This window comes from Phocoena phocoena, chromosome 10, assembly GCF_963924675.1.
Source record: "Phocoena phocoena chromosome 10, mPhoPho1.1, whole genome shotgun sequence".
Lineage (NCBI taxonomy): Eukaryota > Metazoa > Chordata > Mammalia > Artiodactyla > Phocoenidae > Phocoena > Phocoena phocoena.
This window is the reverse complement of record NC_089228.1, coordinates 43,601,961-43,622,649: the sequence shown is the minus strand read 5'-3', so window position 1 is coordinate 43,622,649 and position 20,689 is coordinate 43,601,961. Positions and strand designations below refer to the sequence as shown.

Genomic DNA, 20,689 nt, shown 5'->3' with positions numbered 1-20,689 from the left:
TAACTGACCTCATGGGCTTATGACCTAGTAAGAAACAAAAGATAAGGAGGAATGTGGGGAATGCAAATAGTAATTAGTAATTAAATATGATAGAACGTGAGGTGCAAAAATCTCAAATAAAATACTAGCACATATAAATCAACAATACCTTCAAAGAATCATTCATCATATCCAAGTAAGTTCATTCTAGTAATGCAGGTGGCCCAACATTAGGGAATTTCTAATAAAACTGACCATATTAATAGATCAGAGAAGAACTATGTAACATCTCAATACATGCCAAAAAGACATTTGAAAAATATCCCACATCAATTCCCACTTAAAACAAACAAAACCATAACAGAATAGCTAAATTATGCATAGACGATATGACTGAAAAATGCACAACAGACAATAAGAGAATTCAAAATGATGGCAGTTTACAAAGCTTAAGTAGCCTTCCTCTACATAAAAAACTCAGTAGCCTTCCTCTACATAAAAAAATACAATTTACCAGAATATATAATAGCAATTGCACTTATAATAGCAATCAAAAAGATAAAGTATTCAGAACAATACTTAAAAGACATATAAGGGCCTTTATGAATATTAAAATTATACAGGGAACATTCTATACTGACCTTTTGAATAGAAAGACCCAATATTATAAAAACATCAATGCTCACTTAATGTATCAATTCAATGTGATTCTAACTAAAATACAGGATTTTAAGGTGGGGAGCTTGTCAAAAAATGATATGAAACTCAAATGGGGAATTAAATAAGGGGCCGGGAAAGCCCTGTAAAAGAAAAGTAACACGATGCGGCTACACCTATCAGATGACAAAACACATTATGAAATTGTAATTTGTAAAGAAATTTGGTACCCAAAGATGAAATAGACAACCCAGTGGACCAGAGTAGAGAACTAGAAACAGACTCCAGAACACATGAGAATTCAATTTCTGTTTAAGGTGACATTTGAATTAAAAGAAAAAGGTGGTAGGAAAATAAATCATTTGGGGGAAAAAATAAAATGGAAACCCTATACCATACCTTAAGTCAAAATAAATTCCAAATGGATAAAGGATTTATATATTTAAAAATAAGACCGTAAAGGGCTTCCCTGGTGGCGCAGTGGTTGGGAGTCCCCCTGCCAATACAGAGGACACAGCTTCGAGCCCTGGTCCAGGAAGATCCCACATGCTGTGGAGCAACCAAGCCCATGCGCCACAACTACTGAAGTCCATGGGCCTAGAGCTCGTGCTCCGCAGCAAGAGAAGGCACCGCAATGAGAAGCCTACGCACTGCAACGAAGAGTAGCCCCTGCTCGCTGAAACTAGAGAAAGCCCGTACGCAGCAACGAAGACCCAACGCATCCTGATAGGGAATGCAACACAAAAACACCAGGATCCCTAAGGTAAATATTTAAGAAATTTGGCTACATAAAAATTTAAAACTTCTGTATGATAGAACATACTATCAACCTGGGTAAAAAGCAAACCAGGATTAAGTGCCACATGTGTGACAGACAGAAGGGCTCATCCCCCTAATCCTCAAAGACCTAAAACAACACAAGATAAGTAAAGAATATAAACCCGTGGTTTAGAGGGAAACACAAACGGCTTATAAGAGCCTCAATTTCACTCATAATTAGAGCAATGCAATTAAAACAGTAAGATCTCTTCTTGGTTTCTCCTATCAGATTGGCAGAGATCAATAAGTTTGATAACACTCAGTGCCAGGGAGGGTGTTGGGAAACAGGCACGCTCAAATACTACGGGTTGAGAGTAAAATTGGTGCAACTCTGGGGAGGGCGATTTGGCAATATCAGTCAAAATCCTTTGACCCAGAACTCAACTGCTCAGATTTTCAATCCACAGATCTACACTAAAAAGTCTTCCAGTTTAGATGAACAAGAATGTTCAGGAAATGTGCTTAAAGACGTTCCCCTCTCCTGGTTTTCGCTTTCCACAGCCTTAGCTCAGTGGGTCCCAATCTTTGATGTGCATCAGAATCAGTGGAGGGCTGGTTAGAATGCAGGTTGCTGGGGACGCTGCCAGAGTTTCTGATTAGTGGGTCTGGGGAGGACCCAATAATCTTCATTTCTAACAAGTTCTCGGGTGATGTTGATGCTGCTGGCCTGGGAGCCACACCTTTAGCCTGTTTGAGGGACTAGGGTACGTGGAGGGATGGGGGCTTGGAGAGATGAGTTCCTTTGCGGGAAAGGAGGAGGAGGCAAGGTGGAGAGGAACAGGATGCTCCCCAGGACTGGGCAGAGGAGGAGGTGGTAGGCTGAGGTTATCCCCAGAGGGATGTTTGAGCCTCCTAAAGAGACAGGACTTAGTCCCCATTCCCAGTCTCACTAAAGACTCCTTCCTTCCCTTCCCACAACCAAGGTTGGCTCAGAAACAGCAGAGCCCACCTACTCTCTGTGAATCCATAGGCGTGGATAGGGGCATGCTACCCATGAGCAGAAAACATGGACTGAAGATCAGAGAGCCAGGCCATCTGGGACAGAGAAGGCATCCCCACTCCTCAGACAAACTTTGGAGGCAGCATATGGGAGAGGGTCCCTGCTGACTGAGGTTGAAGTTCTCCTTGGGACTTAGCTACTTTGATTTGATTTTGAAAAATAATATTTTTTCAGCCAGGGTGCTGGGAAAACTGGCTATTCACATGCAAAAGAATGAAGCTTGACTCTGACCTTATACCATATACAAAAATTAACTCAAAATTGATCAAAGACATAAATGTAAGAGCTAAAACTATAAAACCCTTAGATGCAAAAACCATGAACCTCCTTGCACCTAAGAATCATGGTGGAATAAAACTCTTACAGTAATTTAGATGGAGAGAAACCTAAAGAGCTGAACCTGACCTGTGAGCCCCAGGTATCCCTCACTGGTCAGGAGGTAGACTTACTGGTGGACAGCTGAGATCAACCGCATCCCTTTCACAGTTATGGCACTATGATTGTCATCCCCTCCTCCCCTCCTTTTATCAAGGTTAGACTTACATACAGTGACATAAACAAATCTTAAGAGTAGACCTTGAATTTTTACGTATGTATATGCTTGTCCAAGCATTGTCCAGAATAAGATATAGAACATCTCCAGTACCCCAGAAGGCTCATCACCCTTCCTAGTCAATACTCACAAAGGTAATATTATCTGTCACTGTGCTTTAGTTCTGCCTATTTTTAAACTTCATATAAATAAATGGAATCATAGTTATTCCTCTTTCGTGCTTGGTTTCTTTTACTCCACATAATGTTTTAAAGATTCATCCTTGTCGTTATATGAGGCAATTGTTCTTTTTCATTGCTGTGTAATATTTCATTGTATGATAAATCGTAGTTGTTCTCAGTCACCTATTGGACATTTGCGTTGTTTCTAGTTTCAGGCTGTTATGAATAAAGCTGCCATAACATTCTTGTAAGTGTCTTTCGTGGACATAAGCACCTTTTTTTCTCTTGGGAATATACAGAGCAGTAGAATTATAAGATCATAGAGTCTGGCCTTAGTAGGTACTGCCAAATTATTTTCCAAACTGTATCAGTTTACCCTCCCAACAGCAATGTATGATAAATCTGATGAATTCTCAATCCTGCTGCATTTAGTACTTAAAAAAAAGTCCTTTTAATTTTAATCTTTTGGATGGAAATGCATCATTAATTTTTAATTTAAAAAATCTATTTAAAACTAGTAGTAATTTTTTATTTACCTAAAATTGGGTGGTCCATGGATGCTGAATGTTTGAGAAACTTGTGGGACTCTCCAAAGTATTCAAAAATTCCCTGAGGGTGTGTGGGTGTGTTTTTGCCTATGTATGTGCCATAGTCACAGATGGATGCTGCTCCAGACCCACCCTCCTTGCCTTGGAACAGACCCTTCATTTCCCTACCAACAGGAAGAGCTTACTTGTGATCCCAGAGGAAGATGTTTCTCATCACCAGCAACATCTGGGGAACATCTGGTGAGCCCATCCCAGGACAGGGAGATGCTTTTCTAGAGAAAACACATCACTTATTTGATTCTTTTTATTCTCCTATGTTTTCCCTTATTTTCTCCTTCTTTTCCTGCCTCCCAAACCCTGTCAACCATTGGCCTCCCTGCTCTAAGCCCCCTCTCCAGCCCTTGCCAACTCCCTGCTCTGGTCTCTGTCCTGTCTGGTTTCCCTCATACACAGCCCAGCAGGATGCAAACTGAGACAGCCTGAGAGACCCTCATTAACTAGTGCTCAACTCTACCCAGTTCCCTGATCAGCAGGCAGCATCTTCTAGAAACTAGCTCAAGGAATGTTGAAGGTAGTGGAGTTCTCTGGTCTAATGCCCCCATCTCACAAATTGGAAGACTTGAGAGACAGAGACAGAGAGAGACTCACACACACACACACACACAGAGAGAGAGAGAGAGAAAACTAGAACTCCACTGTAGGTCACAGAGACCTCCCTGTCTCCTGAGGACCTACCTAGAGGATTAGAGGCAGGAAGGAGGAGGCAGTGGAAGAAGTGATTCCTTGGGACCAGCAAGGTCTATCACCCAGAAGCCACAGGAGACAGTGCAGCTGAGTATTTGAGGGGGGTGGGAGTGGGTGGGTAGCCACCCGCCTCATAGCCCTAAGGGCTGAGTCATCTCTAGCAAAGGACACAGCTTTGTAGCCTTTCAACTCCCTCCAGAGATGTCTCAGCCACACCCAGGGCTTCAAGGTACCGGCTGTCTGCTGATGACCCTTCCATCCCCACTTCCAGCCCTGCCCTCTCCTTGAGCCCCAGCTCCCTGTACACGTTTACTGCATAGACAATTTATTCAATATGTTCTTAATGAGCACGAAGGATAGTCAGACATGGTCCCTGCCCTCCCAGGGCTCACAGACAACTCACATGGAAATGCACAAGGAAACCATACAACTAAGTGGGTGCAAGGCAGGTGCAGGCTGGGGAGTAGCATCTTTGGAAGTTTAAATCAGGATGAGCAGGACACACCCCAAGAACTGACTGCTGGCAATCAGAGCTGGAGTGCAGTTATCAAGGGCGTGGGGTGGAAGTGCAGAGGTTAGGGTGGAAGAAACTTATGGAGGTACAGAACAGAATACCTCGTGTGTAAATTAAAACTAGGTTGTAGCAATGTTACAAGCACAATGTGCAAGTAAAAAGACGTGCACACATTAAAGACAAAATGGAGGAGCAGGGAAGTGAGTGGGGCGTGGGAGTTTGAAGAAAGAGGTGAGGTTGCAAAGGTGGGCAAGGACCTGATTATTCTGGCTTTGTAGGCCCCACAGAGTTGAGACTTCATCCTGAGGGCACTGGTAAGTCACTGAAAGGTTGGCTCCAGCTGTCCAGACACCTCCCCCCTGCAGGCCCCCCAGGTACACACATTCAAAGCATCCAGCAGGAACAGGGGCTGTAGCTTCCCCCAACCTGCATTCCTCCTAGGGTTCTTCCTTAGAAAGGTAAAGGGCAGGCAGACCCCTCCTGGCCCCCTCCACATACACACCTGTGGCTAGAGAGGCCCTTACCATCATCTCTACCCCAGATGCCATCCAGGCAGGACAGGTCACCCCCACCCGCCACCTGGAGTGAGGTAGAAGGGAATCCTGAGGGCTGGGCTAGTCACACACAGCGTTCTTCTAGGACAGTCAAAGAACCCAGAATGCAGCGGGAGCCAGACTGGGAGGGGGGAGGGTCAGGCTCCCACGAAGGCTCCCTGGAGGAGGCAGTGCAAGCTGAGACCTTAAAGGCGGTGGGATTCTGGTAAGCAGCGAGAGGGCAAGAAGGCGTTCCAGGCGAGAGGGACACCTGCAGGAAAGGTGTGAGGGTAGAAACGCTCAGGGCACGCGTGGTGGGTAGGAGCTGACCAGCGCTTGGGAAGAGGGGCGGAGGGTGGGTTCCTGGGCCAGAACTCGCTGCCGGGGCATGCACACACTTTCCCCGGCGCAGTAATACTGGGAGAGTTGGCCCCTACCCAGGAAAGGACTTGGCGGGAGCAGAGCGGGCAGTGGGCCATTTTAAGTGGCCAGGGTTTGGCTGAGAAGAAACCAGCCTTTTTTTTTTTCTTCTTTTTAAAGAGAGGGATCGGGTGGCGGTGGGGATGGGGATAAGCTGGTTATAGGAACCCCTAGCTCAGGGCTTCTGCAGAGTCTCTGGCCCATGCAGAGGTGAAGGTCGGGACCAAGGATGACCTTGTCCCCCAACCCCCTATCTCTACTCCCATCCCCCACCCGTTTCATCCCCAGAGTATACTTTCCAGGCGATCTGGGGGTGGGGGGTAGGAAGGGGGCAGAGGAGGGAACGTTTGATGGGATTATAGTAAACTGCCTCGGGCTCGGTGGCGGTTAGGGCGTGTAGGAGGCCTGGGCTCTGCCACCGCCGGGTGGCCTGACGGACGCTCCGCGCTGCTCCGGGCCTCAGTGTACCGATCTGTAAACGGGGGCCGCGAGCAGAGGTGGGGATCTTCCCGACCTGCTCGGCCTGCCGGGAGTGTCAGAGACTCCCGGAACGCACGCGGGAGAGGGCCCGGGGTAGGGCGGCGAAGGGGCGCGGGAGAGGCTGGGGGCCGAGAGCGCCGCGGCGCTGGCGCGGGGTCAGAGTCCACAGGGAGGCCCGCGGCCGCTAAGTTGGCTCCGGCCGGGAGGTGCGGTGCCTCCGGGGCAGGGGTGGGGGCGGTGCCACGGGGCGGGGCTGGGCGGGGCGGCGGGCGGGAGGCCCGGCGTGCGTCAGCGCCGTGAGCCCCGGAGTTTTCCACTGACGAGGAGGGCGGAGCTGCGGGCGGGGCCGGGCGCAGCCAGTCTCCCGCCGCCGCCGCCGCTGCCGGACGCGCAGAGCGAGGGGCTGCTGGGCCGACGGCTGCCCACCGAGCGAGCGAGCGAGCGAGCGAGCGAGCGAGCGCGGGGTCGCAGCGCAGGGGGCGTTCCCGGCCAGGACGAGGGTCGCGGCGTTGCCCTTGGCGAGCGTCCGGATCGCAGGTGAGCACCGTGGGCTCCGGGCCGGGCGACGGGACCTTGAGGAGGGGGTGTCCCGCACGGGACGCGCTGCTTCCCGGACCCTGCCGTTTGCCCCCCGCCACTTTGAGCGGGTGCCGGGGCGGGGACAGCCCGGCCCCGGACGACGCGCCACGGCCGGAGTCCGGGTCGGGAGACCGGGAGGCGACAGTCTCAGGTTGTCCGCTCCCCTCCCCGCCCCGCCGCCGGGACCCCAAGAGGTCCCGGCGCCCCGAGCGCGGGGCGGGTGGCTGCCCCGTGGTTGCGCGCTGGCGGCGGGCTGGCCACGGGCGCGCGTCCGCGGGTGAGTTCCCTTTTGACCCAGTTGCCTGAGAACTTTTCAGAAGTTCCTCGCATGGCCGGAGCAGGTGACATTTGTCGCCTTCCTCCTCGGGCTCCCCCCGGGGGCGGGTGCCGGGGCTGCGGCGAGTGCCCGGCGTCAGTCAGGGAGGGAGTGGAGGGGTGAGAGTGGAGTGAGGCTCCGTGAGTCACGGACCCCGGGAGGGAGGGAGGAGGAGGGATTGTGTCGTACGCTCACCTGTTTGTCAGTCACCGTCACACGCAGAGGCCACCGCTGTGAGTCATGGGCGCAGCTACACCGGTCACCCGCGGGCACACGTAGGCTTCCCCCACGCACGGCTCCCTCCCCAGCACGTACTTCCTACAGGTCCTCAGTTTCCCCTCCCGGGGGCCCTTACACGGGCACGGCACTGTTGAGATGCCCACACTACAGCAGCCGTCACACACTTAGTCACTCCTGCTCCCTGGCACAGTCACACACAGCCCACACTCCTGACACAAGGGGGTCCCTCCCGGGCTCCACTGCCCACTCGACACCTCCACTCAGATGTCTCACAGTCCTCTAGAGCGGAACTCATAGCTTACCCCCAAATCCTCATCATCACTGCCTTCTTTGGTCCCCACCTCCAGAGGTCACCGGGTTCCCTTCCCCTTTCTCCTAAGCCTTTGGCTTGTCATCTCTCACCTAGCTCTGGCAGCTTGGTCCAACCGGTCACACCCCCTTCTGTCCCTTGCTGAGCCATCTTTTTAAAATGCAAATCTGGTATTGTCACTCCCTACTTCAACCCTTCTGTGGCTTCCTTTGCCCTCAGGCTAAAGCCTGCCCTGTCTGCCCTGGCTCCCTGGCTCCTGAAGCCCCCTCCCAGGCCGTCCCTTCCCCCTCACCTCTCTGCCTCTTCCTCTTCAAGTCCCTCCCGCTTCCTGTGCTCCCCTCTCTCTCTGGAGCTTTTCCTACATCCCATCCTTTACTCCAAGAGATCTGTCTTCACCCCCAGCTGTACCCCTCCCACCCTCCATCCTACCACTCTGCACGGTTTGTAACTCATTATACTCCTCCCCGCTAAACTCAAAACTTCAAGGGGGCAGCACTGGTCTGTGTCTTGCTCCCTGTATGCCCAGGTGTGTGACAGAGTGCTTGGCATGTCTTAGGTGCTGCATAAATATTTGTTGAAGGAATGAATGAATGAGAGTGAAGGGGGCCTTGCTTAGGTGGAAGAAGCAGTCTCTGTCAGGTGCAGTTTCCTTTCTGCAGGAGCAATTGCCTCATGTAGCCAGCAAACGTTTGGCACCTCCCCAGTGCCAGGCCCTGGAGACCAAGGCTGATGAACTGTCCCCTCTCCCGGGGATCACTTTTGGAGGGATGGGTGGGGGAGGGGTGTGCCAAGGCTTCCTGCCTGCCCTCTCTGGGCTGCCTTGGCTGCCTTTCTAGCCAGTCCCCGTGGGGGCCTGAGGTGCTCAGAGGTGCTCTCTCCTTCTGCCAGTAAGTAGTTCCTGAGGATCCGAGGTCATCTGACCCCAGGTACTGGGGGGAGCTGGCCTGGCCTGGCCAAGGCCTGGGGCTCTGAGGTTAAAGGACATTCTTCAAATTCCTGAAGGAGGGTGGAGGCAGCTGAAGGTGCCCCCTTCTCAATACCAGCTCTCACTGGGGGCCAGGGCATTGGGACAGCTGTGGTCGAAGAGGAGTTGGTGTGACTTTTCAGAGGCCTGGGGATTCCTGCCCCCAAACAGCCTTTGTTTGCCTGGTATCCAGGGTGAGGTGGCCTTCCCTTGGCTCACATGGTGTGGCCTGAGTGTGTAGATAGTTGTGGCTAGTAGGGTGGGGAGGTGCCCCTCCTCCTCCTGGGCTGTCAGCTTCTGTGGGTGGTGACGGCAGGGCGGCCTGATTCTCAGGGCCCAGGCAGATCCCGGAAGAAGCCTGGTTCTCTTCGATTCAGGGCCTGTCTCCGGGGCTCCTTGGGGGTGTGGTATTTCTGTCTGAGCAGGCTCCTGGGAATTGCTTTTCCTTCCTCCAGGACCCTCGGAGGGGGCTGTGCTCACCCTGGGAACGGTGCCACGGTCAGGATCTTGATTCCTGGGTAGCTGCTGAGGGCCCCTCCCCCACCCTCTGACTCACTGTCTGACACTTTTCTTGGACTCTTTCACTATCTTTCATTCCTTTTCTGACTTGGCCTCTCCTGTCTCTGGCTGAGTCTTTTTGTCTCATCTGCCTCTGCCTCTCTCAGCCTCTGGATCCCTAGGTCGGGTGGCGGAGCACAAGAGCCAGGGGCTCTTCCTCCTCCCCAGTGTCAGGGAGGAGATGATTTCCCATTTCCAGGTCTGCAGATTTTGCTGGGTGCTCATCATTAGAACCTGCACCACGGGCTGTAGCTTTCCTGTGTCCCCGTTTCCCTGTCTGCAGCCTTGGAGTTTATAACCCCCTCACCTTAAGCTCCCAGTCTGTAGACATCCCTGAGGCAGAGCCAGGGTGTCTGGCTTGAACCTGCTTCCTTAACACTCCTTCTATTTGTTTACTCTTGGGGAACCTCCTGGGATGCCTGTGTTGGCACCTGCCTGCAGCCTGAGCTTCCTTTTCCTGCTCTCAGAGCTACCTCCTTCTGGGTGCTATTCTTACTCAAACCCTCAGGCACAGGTTGGGGGATGGGCACGTCCTCCCCTCCAACTAACTGTGACAGGAGCAGGAGGAGGGCACACTGACCAGTGCACCCCCGTGACCTCATGTGCCTAAATTGTTTCCCTGTGTATACCTGATCTGCAGCGTCAGCTGCCTACCTCTGATGGTCCTCAGGAGGCTTCTCTGTGCCAGACTCTATTCCAGGCACAGGCACAGTGCCGATCAGGCCGAGAGGCCTTCAGCCTGGCATGAGGGAGATGAGCAGTGAGACCATTGCAGGAAGGGCCCGTAAGGGCTGCGATGGGGGAACCCCAGAGCCCACGGGAGCCCAGAGAGGCATGTAGTGGGGAGGAGTGAGGGTTTCAGGGAGGCCTTCTTGGAGATGACTTCTAAAGGGGAGTGAGGCTGGGTTCCAGCTTGTGCAAAGGCCAGGAGGTGAGCAGGTTATGGCCATTTGGGCAACTGCAAGTTCAGCTGGAGCATAAAGTGAGGGGGCTGGGGAGAGTCTTGCATGATGAATCTGGAGGGGAGGCAGCAGCCAGGCCTTTATCAGCCTCTTTGTGGACTTGGGGAATTGTGGACTTGATCCTAAGGGCTCCCGTTAGGGAATGATTTTCTGCATGGGGGTGGCAGTAGATAAACACGCGGTTTAATAAGATCACTCTAGCTGTAGGGTAAAGAGTGGCTGCGGGCAGAGGGCAGAAACAGAGGCAGGGGACATGGGTAGTAGCAGTGGAACAGAGACAAAGGGGTAACAGACTTACAGAATTACAGACTTACATACGTAAGATGCACAAAGTATATGAATCTTATGTGTACAGTGAGATGTTTTAGACACTCATGGAACCACCACCCAGATCAACATAGAATATTTCTAGACACCCCTCACCCACGACCCCGCCCCCCCCCCCTCCCGCCCCCGGGAAAATTCCCTCATGACTGTCCCCAGTGCATGCCCTTCCCACTTGCTGGATAACCACGATTCTGAATTGTATCATCACTGATTGGGTTTGCCTTTTCTTGAACTTCATTCACATGTAATCTTGTGTCTGGCTTCCGTCACTCAACATGATATCAGTGAGATCCATCTGTATTGTGTGTATCCAGGAGCTCTTTCTTTCTCAGTGTAGAATGACACATTCACCAAGCATTTACCACTGTTCTAAGAACCTGACATGTAATGATTCACATAAACTTCCCATCCCTGTGAGGTTGTAAGACAAAGAATTGAAGACACAGAGAAGTTAAGGAACTTGCCCAGGGTCACCCAGCCAACTGATAGCCAAGACAGGGTTCGAATGTAAGCAGTCTGGTTCTGGAGCCAAGGTTTTCTTAACACTATGCTGGGTGGCCTCCGTGATACCTACCAAGTCTGTGCCTGGCCTTTTGTGGCTTAAATGAGCTAATGTGTACTTCCAGGACTGGGTGACTGGATGTGGATGGAGGGAGACAGGAAGGAGTTGAGGATGACTGCAGGTTTCTGGCTTGAGTAAGTGGGTGGGTGGCAGTGCTGTTACTAAGATAGGGAACACAGGAAGAGGAACAGATGGCATGGGGGGTGGGGAACAGAGACAAGGGGTTCGATTTGGGGCCTGCAGAATTTTGTTTCTAAGGGATGGCCAGGCAGAGAGACCAAGTGAGCCTTTGGTTCGGGGGAATCTCAGGCTTAGGTGTGTGATTAGGACAGCATTCAGCACCCTGTAGACAGCATCTAGAGTTTGGGAAAGGATGGGGTCTCCCAACGGGATTGTGGTGGGGACAAGATGCGTGGGTTGTGGTTTGTCCTTGTGTGTTTCTGTGTCTGGGTGCCTCTGTGCTCTGTCTGCTTGTGTATATGTGTGTGTATGCCTGCCTCTGGGCCATGAGTTCCCGCATCTCCTGTGAGAGCCTTCAGGTCAGCGGAGAGCTGGGTTGTGTTTGTTTGTGGTTTGACCCTGGGGGGTGGGGGGTGGTGCCAAGCCTGAGAAACTGTTTGCTGAGAAGCCCCCGGAAACACCTGTGCGTCCTCCTTCCCTGGGACCGTTGTTGTTGGAGGGTTGGCAAGTCGGGGAGCTTCTCTTGCTGCTCATGTGCCTGTGGGGAGAGGCTGTCCCTGGGATGAATTTCATCTAGCAAGTTGGTTGACGGCATACTGCCTGGGTCTGGGATCCACAGACTTTGTGGAAGGCTAGGCAAACGGGGATAGGGGTGTTTAGAAAGGACACCTGAGTAGGGGAGATTGCCAGCCTTCTGGTTGGTTTTTCCTGTTCACTCTCATTTCCTGTGATGGCAGTGGGGGAGGGGCTCTCCAGCACTGGGGCCTCTGCATCGTTTCCCCTTCCTCCTAGTGACCTCCTGGGGCCCAGCCCTGAGTGCTCAGGAGGCACAGAGAGACAGGGTAGCTGGGCTCAGCCCTAAGGACCGAGTCCTTTGGGGATTCCCAAGCAGTGGAAGGGGTTGTTATTTGCTGCAGCATTTAAGGGAAGGAGCCCCAAGTGCCCTCCACTCGGTTGAGGCCAGCCAAGCTGTGGGAATCTCTGGTTGCACTCCTTTGGAGGGCTGAGACCCCTAAAGGGGAGACACAGCGAGCAGTGTATCCTGGGGTGCTCCAAGTCACCCAGCTACGGACGGGAGAGTGTCGTCTTGGCCGGTCAGTTTTACTAGAAGAGGGTTGTTTTTTTTTTAAGGGGAGAAAATAATTTCCCTAGGAAGTTATTTCAAACAAACAGGGTTAGATATTGGAGTGGAAGGCAAGATGAAGGTGAATTTTGAAGATCAAACAGGAGATGCTAAAGAGACACAAAGCCCAGGTGGCTCTGGCCCTAGTCAGGCCTGGAGGCCGGGGACTTCTCTTGTGGGCGGGGGTTTCTAAGGGAGAGTCCAAGCAGCTCCATCACAGGGAAGTTGGACGTTGGAAATCGGGGCTGGTGTCAAAGCCACGCTGTTCCCTGAGTCCTGGTCAGCCTGGCCCCTAACGAGGGCCCGTTGCTGGGGTGTGCGGGTGGCGTGCCTGTGGGTGTGCTAGGGGCAGGAGGAGGAGGAGGAGCCACTGTACGAGGGCCGTGCAGGCTGTCGGCGTGCGCCCAGCCTCACACACACAAAGGCACACAGATGCAGCTGTGTGAATCACCCAGCCAGTGAGTCAGCCCCAGGATTCCTGCCGGGGAATGAGCGTGGCCAGGCTGAGGTCTGTCGGTCCATCTGTCAGTCTGGCGTGTGCATGTGTGTAGGTGGGTTACAGGAGGTAGAGGGGAAGGTGCCCGGTGCTGTCCCAGGAGGGCTTTTGGGCAGAGGTGGCGGGAGTCTGTAAGGGCCAGGACGAGGGTTTGGATCTCAGTGCTCCGTCTGGTGCAAAGAAGCCTACTAGAGATGTGGCCCTGGCATGTAGGGCTCCTCGGGGAGGGCCTGGGTTGCCTTGGAGGGTGGGTGGGAGAGGTGATGACCAGGGCTGGGTGCCCACCTCCGCCCTCAGGCCTGCCATCTAGAGCTTTCCCCTTCCTGTTCCAGGCTGTCTGTGCCCAGACCCCAGAGTACCCCTCACCACCATGACTGGGCTGCTGAAGAGGAAGTTCGACCAGCTGGATGAGGACTCCTCCTCACTCTGCTCGTCCTCCTCCTCTTTGTCCTCCTCGGGCCGCCACTCTCCCTCCTGCTCCCCGAGCTCTTCGGCCTCCCTGTCTTGGGACTCGGATGAAGAAGGCCCCTGGGATCAGATGCCCTTGCCTGACCGCAACTTCTGTGGCCCCCGAAGTTTCACCCGTGAGTCCCTTCACCCTGGGAACGCATTACACCCCTCTTTCCTTCCTGAAGATGAAATTGGGGGGCCCTGATGAAGTCGTTCTGGCCTCTGGAGGTCGTGTCCCCATGGCTTTAGCTTCCCTACTTGACTCCCCACCTCATCCACTTCCTGTCCTACGGGGGTCACTTGGGAATGCCCCCTGTCCAGAGGCACTTGGGTCCAGCTACATTCACCTTTAACCTTGGGACTCTCCAGCTTATAAGTCATCATGTTCAGGGCAGGGCTCCTCAGTGGCCCTGGGGCCTTCCCGCCCAGCTCTGTCCCTCAGTTCCTGTTTTGTTTCTCCAGCTGGCTCCCTATCCTCTACCAGCTGAACTGCCCGAGTCCCACACCCCACGCTTCTGTGCTGAGGGGCCTGTCAGGCCGGTCCCTCGCCTAGCAAAACGCTGTTTGGCTTTGCCTGAACGCAGTGAAAAGGTTTTTTCCCAGTTATTTTTTCAAGCTTGCGTAAGTCTGATTCCAAACTGACAAAGATGGCCCTAGAGCAGTGTTTCTCAACCGTATTTTTCATTATTGCACCCCAAACCCCAAGGAGCCCACTGAGACATTTTCTTCCTGATCCTCCCCACCATGATGTCTTAATACCACAGATATGTCTATTTATGTACTATATGCATATCTGTACATTATACATGAAAAAGTATAATTTTTACCAGATAGGATCTAACAGTACATTAACTGACTAAACTACTATGGGTTTACTTTGGAAATACAAGGGTGGTTTAATACTATAAAATCTAATCAACATAGTTTACCAAATGACTATGTCAGAGGAGGAAAAATATAAGAGCCGCTGTAGATACTGAAAGAATATTTGATAACATGTAATATTCCTTCCAGATAAGACCCTCTGTATGATAAGAATAAGTAAATTCTACCTTAAATGATAAAAAAAATATATGTCTCAACCTAAAACCTGGCATTACAATTAATGAGGAAATACTGGAAGCAGTCCCACTTAGTCAGGAACAAGATGAGGACACTGTCTGTCACCACTGTTAGTTGACATTGTTCAGGAAGTGCTAGACAATTCAGTTAGCAAAGAGAATGAGAAATATACTGGATTGGGACAGGCGAAATTGCCATGATTTGCAGGTGTTCGACTACATGATAAATTCCAGAATATGTATACAGAAAACCTATTAGAAGGGAATTCCCTCAGGTAGCTGGGTACAAAATTAATATATTAAGTTTAACTATATGAAATTGCTAAGATTTGATTATTTCATGGTAACTTCTTATGGTTCAACCTAATAAAAATCAATAATATATATACCAATATATATATCGAATATGCCAATACATAGCTTACTAATCAACATACTTAATAACTTATAAAGGGTAGACCTTTCTGAGCTTGTTGCAAAATACAGAAGCTATAAAGGAAGAGCTCAATATACTTTTGATTATATAAACCTTAGAAATTATTTCGTAAAAGCCCACAAGCAAAAATAAAGGACTAGCAGAAACTAACACAACATTGTAAAGCAACTATACTCCAATAAAGATGTTAAAAAAAGGACTAAAATATTTGCACAGATAGGTTAGATGATTAATGTCTAATATTGAGTATATATAAAAAGCTCCTACAAATAAATTTTTTAAGAACTATAGAGGGACTTCCCTGGTGGCCCAGTGGTTAAGACTCCGTGCTTCCACTGCAGGGGGCACGGGTTCCATCCCTGGTCAGGAAACTAAGATCCCGCATGCTGCATGGCACTCACCACACCCCCTGCTACAAAAAAAAAAAAAAAAAAAAAAAAAAGAACTATAGAAAACTGTGCAGGGGAACTGTAAATGGCTACTAAGGTCGGGAAAGATATTTAATGCTCTCATTTGGACTGGTAAATAACAATGAGCCAGTGTTGACATAGGGTGATGTTGCATTTTACCAGCTCCAGTCTCGGCCAGGCCGGCTCCTAGGCTCAGATCCATTTCTTTTTTGGGGTGTGAGGAGAGAGGGTTCAGCATCACCTCCTGGGGGTTAGGCCCTGCCTCACAGAGAACTAATGCCTGCCCCTCCCCTGCCTGCCTTCCAGCCCTGTCCATCCTGAAGCGGGCCCCCCGGAAGCGCCCAGGCCGGGTAGCCTTCGATGGCATCACTGTCTTCTACTTCCCTCGGTGCCAGGGCTTCACCAGTGTGCCCAGCCGCGGCGGCTGCACCCTGGGTATGGCCTCCCGCCACAGTGCCTACCGCCGCTTCTCCCTGGCCGAGTTTACGCAGGAGCAAGCCCGGGCACGGCAAGAGAAGCTGCGTCTACGCTTGAAGGAGGAGAAGCTGGAGGCGCTGAGATGGAAGGTGGGGAGACCCTCTGCATGGCCCTCGCCCTAGGAGTTGCTCTGAAGTCCTAGCCTTGGGGGGACAGGTGTCAGGGTGGATGCCGATTTGCTTGTTGTGTTTGTGGGAGGCCTGTGGGGCTGTGATTGGCCTGATCAGGGTTTGCTGCCAAATTCTCTGCAGGCAGATGGGTATAGAAGGTCTCCTGTTTGCTGCAGGGCTGGGGACGTGGTGCCTGAATATGCCTGACCTCACTGGGAAGGGGGAGTGGATGGGACAGGGGGGGTCGGTGTATCTGTCTGGGGGAGGGGGTTTGTCCACGAACTGGGGGATAACATGAATACGAAACCTGTTTGCAAACGCCCTAAGGGTGTTTTTCTTGGCTGTCCCATTCACTATGGCATCCACAGTGCCCAGCCCAGAGAGAGTAAGCACATGGCAGGGGGTGATTTATTATTTATCAAGTGACCGATGCTGCCAGAAACTGCATCCGTGTCTGCCTCTCAAGTCCCTCCTCTCTTCTCTGGACACAGCTTTCGGAGGCCGGGATACCCAAGACGGAGGCCAGCCTGCCGCTAACAGTGGACACTATAGATGATGCCTCTGTGGAGGAGGATTTGGCAGTGGCCGTGGCAGGTGGCCAGTTGGAGGAAATGACCTTCCTCCAGCCCTACCCAGCCCGGAAGCGGCGGGCTCTGCTGCGGGCCTCGGGCGTGCGGAGGATCGATCGCGAGGAGAAGCGAGAGCTGCAGGCCCTGCGCCAGTCCCGGGAGGACTGTGGCTGTCGCTGTGACAGGGTCTGTGACCCTGAGACCTGCAGCTGTAGCCTGGCGGGCATCAAGTGCCAGGTACGGGAGCCAGGCGGGGCTGGGAAGGCGAGCCTGAGTCAGGGCCTTCTCCGGGCTCTGCTGGATCCTCACCTGCACCTCTGCTTTCTTTGCAGATGGACCACACAGCGTTCCCCTGTGGTTGCTGCAGAGAGGGCTGTGAGAACCCTAAGGGCCGTGTGGAATTTAATCAGGTGCGAGTTCAGACCCATTTCATTCACACGCTCACCCGCCTGCAGCTGGAGCAGGGGGCCGAGAGCCTTGGGGAGCTGGAGGCGCCGGCCCAGGGTGCCACATTCAGCCCCAGTGAGCAGGTCCTGGCCCCCACGTTCCCACTGGCCAAGCCCCCCGTGAGCAGCGAGCTGGGAGACAACAGCTGCAGCAGCGACATGACCGATTCGTCCACAGCATCGAGCAGCAGCGAGGCACCCAGTGGCTCTGCCCACCCGGCCCTGCCTGGCCCCGGCTTCCAGCCCGGAGTGGACGATGACAGCCTGGCTCGGATCCTGAGCTTCAGTGACTCTGACCTGGGTGGAGAGGGGGAGGAGGAGGAGGAAGGGGGTGTGGGCAGCCTGGACAACCTCAGCTGCTTCCACCCAGCTGACATCTTTGGTACCGGTGACCCCACTGGCCTGGCCAGCTGGACCCACAGCTATTCCAGCTCCAGCCTCGCGTCAGGCATCCTGGATGAAAACGCCAACCTGGATGCCAGCTGCCTCCTCAATAGTGGCCTTGAAAGCTTGGGGGAAGGCAGCCTCCCCGGCCCCCTGGTGCCAGCCATCACGGATGCCGGCCAGAGCAGCTCAGTGGACCTGAGCTTGTCCTCCTGTGACTCCTTCAAGCTGCTCCAGGCCCTGCCAGACTATAGTCTGGGGCCCCACTACACCTCCCAAAAGGTGTCTGATAGCCTGGACAACCTTGAGGCGGCCCACTTCGCCCTGCCTGCCTTTTCTCCCCCTGGGGACGCCAGCACGTGCTTCCTGGAGTCCATCATGGGCTTGTCTGAGCCAGCCGCCGAGGCCCTGGCTCCCTTCATGGATGGCCAGTTGTTTGAGGACACTGCCCCAGCGTCGCTGGTGGAGCCTGTGTCTGTGTGAGGGTTAGGGTGCCTTTTCCCGGCCCCAAGAGCCCTGTTGCTGCTTCGTTGTAATTGGGGGCTCCCTGAGGTCTGCCTGTATGTAACCGTCTCCCATTGGCTGGCTCCCATGTGGGCACTCCTAATTTTCATGCAACACTCTGGATTTATTTATTTATTTTTGTAACCTTCTGTGCTGAAGCGGGACGGGGTGGGGGGGGCACTTCCCCTTTCAGCCGCCTGGTCCCCCGTATGCCCACACCCTCTCTTCCACTTCCATGGCCGTGCCAGGAGCAGGAAGAAATGTGGCTCCCCTGGAGCTTTGCAGACTCTTTTTTGGTCTTGTATGATGTTTGTAAGCCCAAAGACAGCCACACGGGGCTGAAATCAGCCACTTCTTAAGGCTTCTTCTGCCACCCTGAGCCCTAGACTCATGGGTGGCTGAATTCTCTGGACTGTGAAGACTATAATTTATTTCCATAATTTATTTGGAGACTAGGTGGCTGGCAGGCAATGCTAGGGTTGGGGTGGGGCACAGACCCCTGCGAGTCCCTTTGCCTTTTAGTCCTGCAGCCCTGCCCTTGCCGGGGCTTTGGTGTAGACCAGGCATGGATTTGAGCCCTCTGTCTAATGTGGCAGCTGCCCTGCTTCGGCTGGCTGAGCAAGCCGGGGCTGGCCTGGGACAGCATCTGGGCAGGGGGAGGGGCTGGGCTGACCAACCGTGACCAAAACCCTCTTCTGCCCCACACAGCCCCCTCTCCTTCCTGTCCTCTGCCCCATCTTCCCCCTCCCCAAAGGCTGCAGCTTTTATTCCAAGCCCATCAATGTAGGAGGGGGAAGCAGGAGGCCCAGAGAGGGCAAGGGGCTGCCCCAGGGCCTGTAGCACGCCCCTGACCACTCAGGGCTTTCCAGGCACGCACTCCAGCCTGGTCCACCTGCCTGTACCCTAAGGCCAGTTGGCCAGGGGCAAGGGGTGGCTCGTTATGGCTTTCATGCCCTTTGTTTGCAGATGTTGAATTTCGCATCATAGTTTCTATATTGTCCCTGAGTATTAGAACTGTAATTTATTCATTTTTCTGTGTCTGTGCCAAGAAGCCCAGTCTCTGGGCCTGCCCTCTTGCCTAGGAGGCCTTGCCAGCCTGCGAGCTTGTGGGAACACCTTGTACCTGAGCTTACAGGTACCAATAAAGAGGCTCTATTTTTCAGTGTGGTCTGTTTGTGGATCTGGGAGCACATTTGTGGGACCAGGAGCACAAGTACACCCTCAGGTGGCAGTGAGGAGGGAGGAGGAGGGGGAGGCAGGCCCTGCTGGGCAGTATGGACATTGAGGCTGTGTTGGGGATAGAAGTGGGGGACACTGGCCCTCTCCATGCCAGCCAGTCAACTCAGAGACAGGAAGCCAGTGAGAAGAGGCTGGCCGGGCCGATGGAGCAGTTTTCCCCTTGGATGAAGCCATCTCCAGTGGTCACCTGGATGGTGGTGGGGAGCAGCAGGGCAGTCTTCTGGGACAGGGCTGTCTGTGTGGGATGGGTGTGGGCTTACTTCTTCCCACTCACCCGTACTGAGCTGGGGCCTGGCCTCGAGGGTGAAGCGGGCAGTGGGATATGGCTGGTGCAGGCCTTATGTGGGACTGAGTTGCTGAGGTCCTTGGGGACCTGAGCACCAGAAGCTGCAGAACCTCATCCATCTGCACCAGCCAGACCTGTCTGACCTGTCTCTAGCAGGTTGGGCCAAAGGCCAGAAGAGCAGGCTGCACCCTGCCCCAGGAGGCCCCAGTCTGGGGGCCTGAGGAGCAAGGTTGACCTCCCCTCTAGGAATAATAATGATTTATATAAATGCTAGGAGGGGTCACCAAAAAGACCTGACTTGGGTCTCCGTTTTCTTGCTCTAATTCTCTGCCTATGCTGGGAACCCCTTATTTCCTCTCTATGGCTTACTTGTTAAGAGCACAGACCCAGAGTCCCAGGGTTCGAATCCCAGCTCTTATACTAACTAGTGAGGTGACTTGTGCAAATTACTTCCCCTCTCTGTGCCTGGGTGTCCCCCGTATTGTCCAAATAATAACACTGCTTACCTCACAAGCTTGCTCAGTTATATGCACCCAGTGCTCAGAGGAGTGCCTGGAACATGTAAGCCTCGGGTGCGTGTCTGACTTCCCATTCTGTTTTCATGTGTCTGCTCTATTTCTGTATGTTTTATCCTCTTTTTTTTGCCAGTTCTGTCACCCTTTAGGTATCTATCGCTTGCCTCAGGATATGTGTAGACATAGTCACGTGGTCATGTCGTCAGTGGAGTGGCTGTTAGAGAACTCATGGCTTGGAGTCTGGGCTATGGTGGGGCCGCCTGTCCCTGGTACCAGCTTAGGCAGGGACAGCCAGGTCTTAGGCGTCTCAGGGTGGAGTATTCTGGTGCATCAAGTTGTCTCGTGGCCCATCTCACTGATCCCTGGGAGCCCTATTGTAGAGATTGCTCCAGCACACATGATCCAAAACCTGGGTCTCTCCAAGGGTCCTGAGGCTCTGCTCTGGCCAGCCTGGGGGTCTGGGTGGCAGCCCCCGACAGCTCCAATACTCTGGCTGGAAGCCCCTGCAGGCTCCTATCCCGTGGCCACAGCCCATGGCTGGACTGAGCCTACCCACTCCCCATCTAGGGCCCCAGGGTCACTTGGGTTTTTTTCTCAACATAATCCACCCCAAGAAACTAGGTTGTAAAGCAGATCATAATAAAGGCAGCTGGCTTCCCATAGGAAGGATGGTGGTAACCTGGGGAAAACATTCCAGATCACTGACTCATACCAAAAGGCCATGCACGAGATCAGCAATATGTTATAAAGACAAGGCTCGCAGCCATCAGGGATGAC

General features: G+C 53.0%; 1 protein-coding gene across 1 annotated transcript; it reads left to right on the top strand.

Annotated features, from left to right (window-relative positions):
- Positions 1-6,749: 6,749 nt before the first annotated feature.
- Positions 6,750-19,032, top strand: CSRNP1 (cysteine and serine rich nuclear protein 1). Its single transcript, XM_065885645.1, has 5 exons — positions 6,750-6,945; positions 13,358-13,609; positions 15,689-15,948; positions 16,461-16,775; positions 16,871-19,032. Exons 2-5 carry the CDS (start codon positions 13,396-13,398, stop codon positions 17,849-17,851), a joined length of 1,770 nt encoding a protein of 589 aa, XP_065741717.1. The 5' UTR covers positions 6,750-6,945; positions 13,358-13,395; the 3' UTR covers positions 17,852-19,032.
- The last annotated feature ends 1,657 nt before the right edge of the window (positions 19,033-20,689 follow it).

Excerpts from the sequence above, each read along its gene's own strand:
- CSRNP1 (XM_065885645.1), top strand. The coding sequence starts at position 13,396 with ATGACTGGGCTGCTGAAGAGGAAGTTCGACCAGCTGGATGAGGACTCC. Across the intron at positions 13,610-15,688 it reads TGGCCCCCGAAGTTTCACCC|CCCTGTCCATCCTGAAGCGG; the intron begins GTGAGTCCCTTC and ends CCTGCCTTCCAG. Across the intron at positions 15,949-16,460 it reads TGGAGGCGCTGAGATGGAAG|CTTTCGGAGGCCGGGATACC; the intron begins GTGGGGAGACCC and ends CTCTGGACACAG.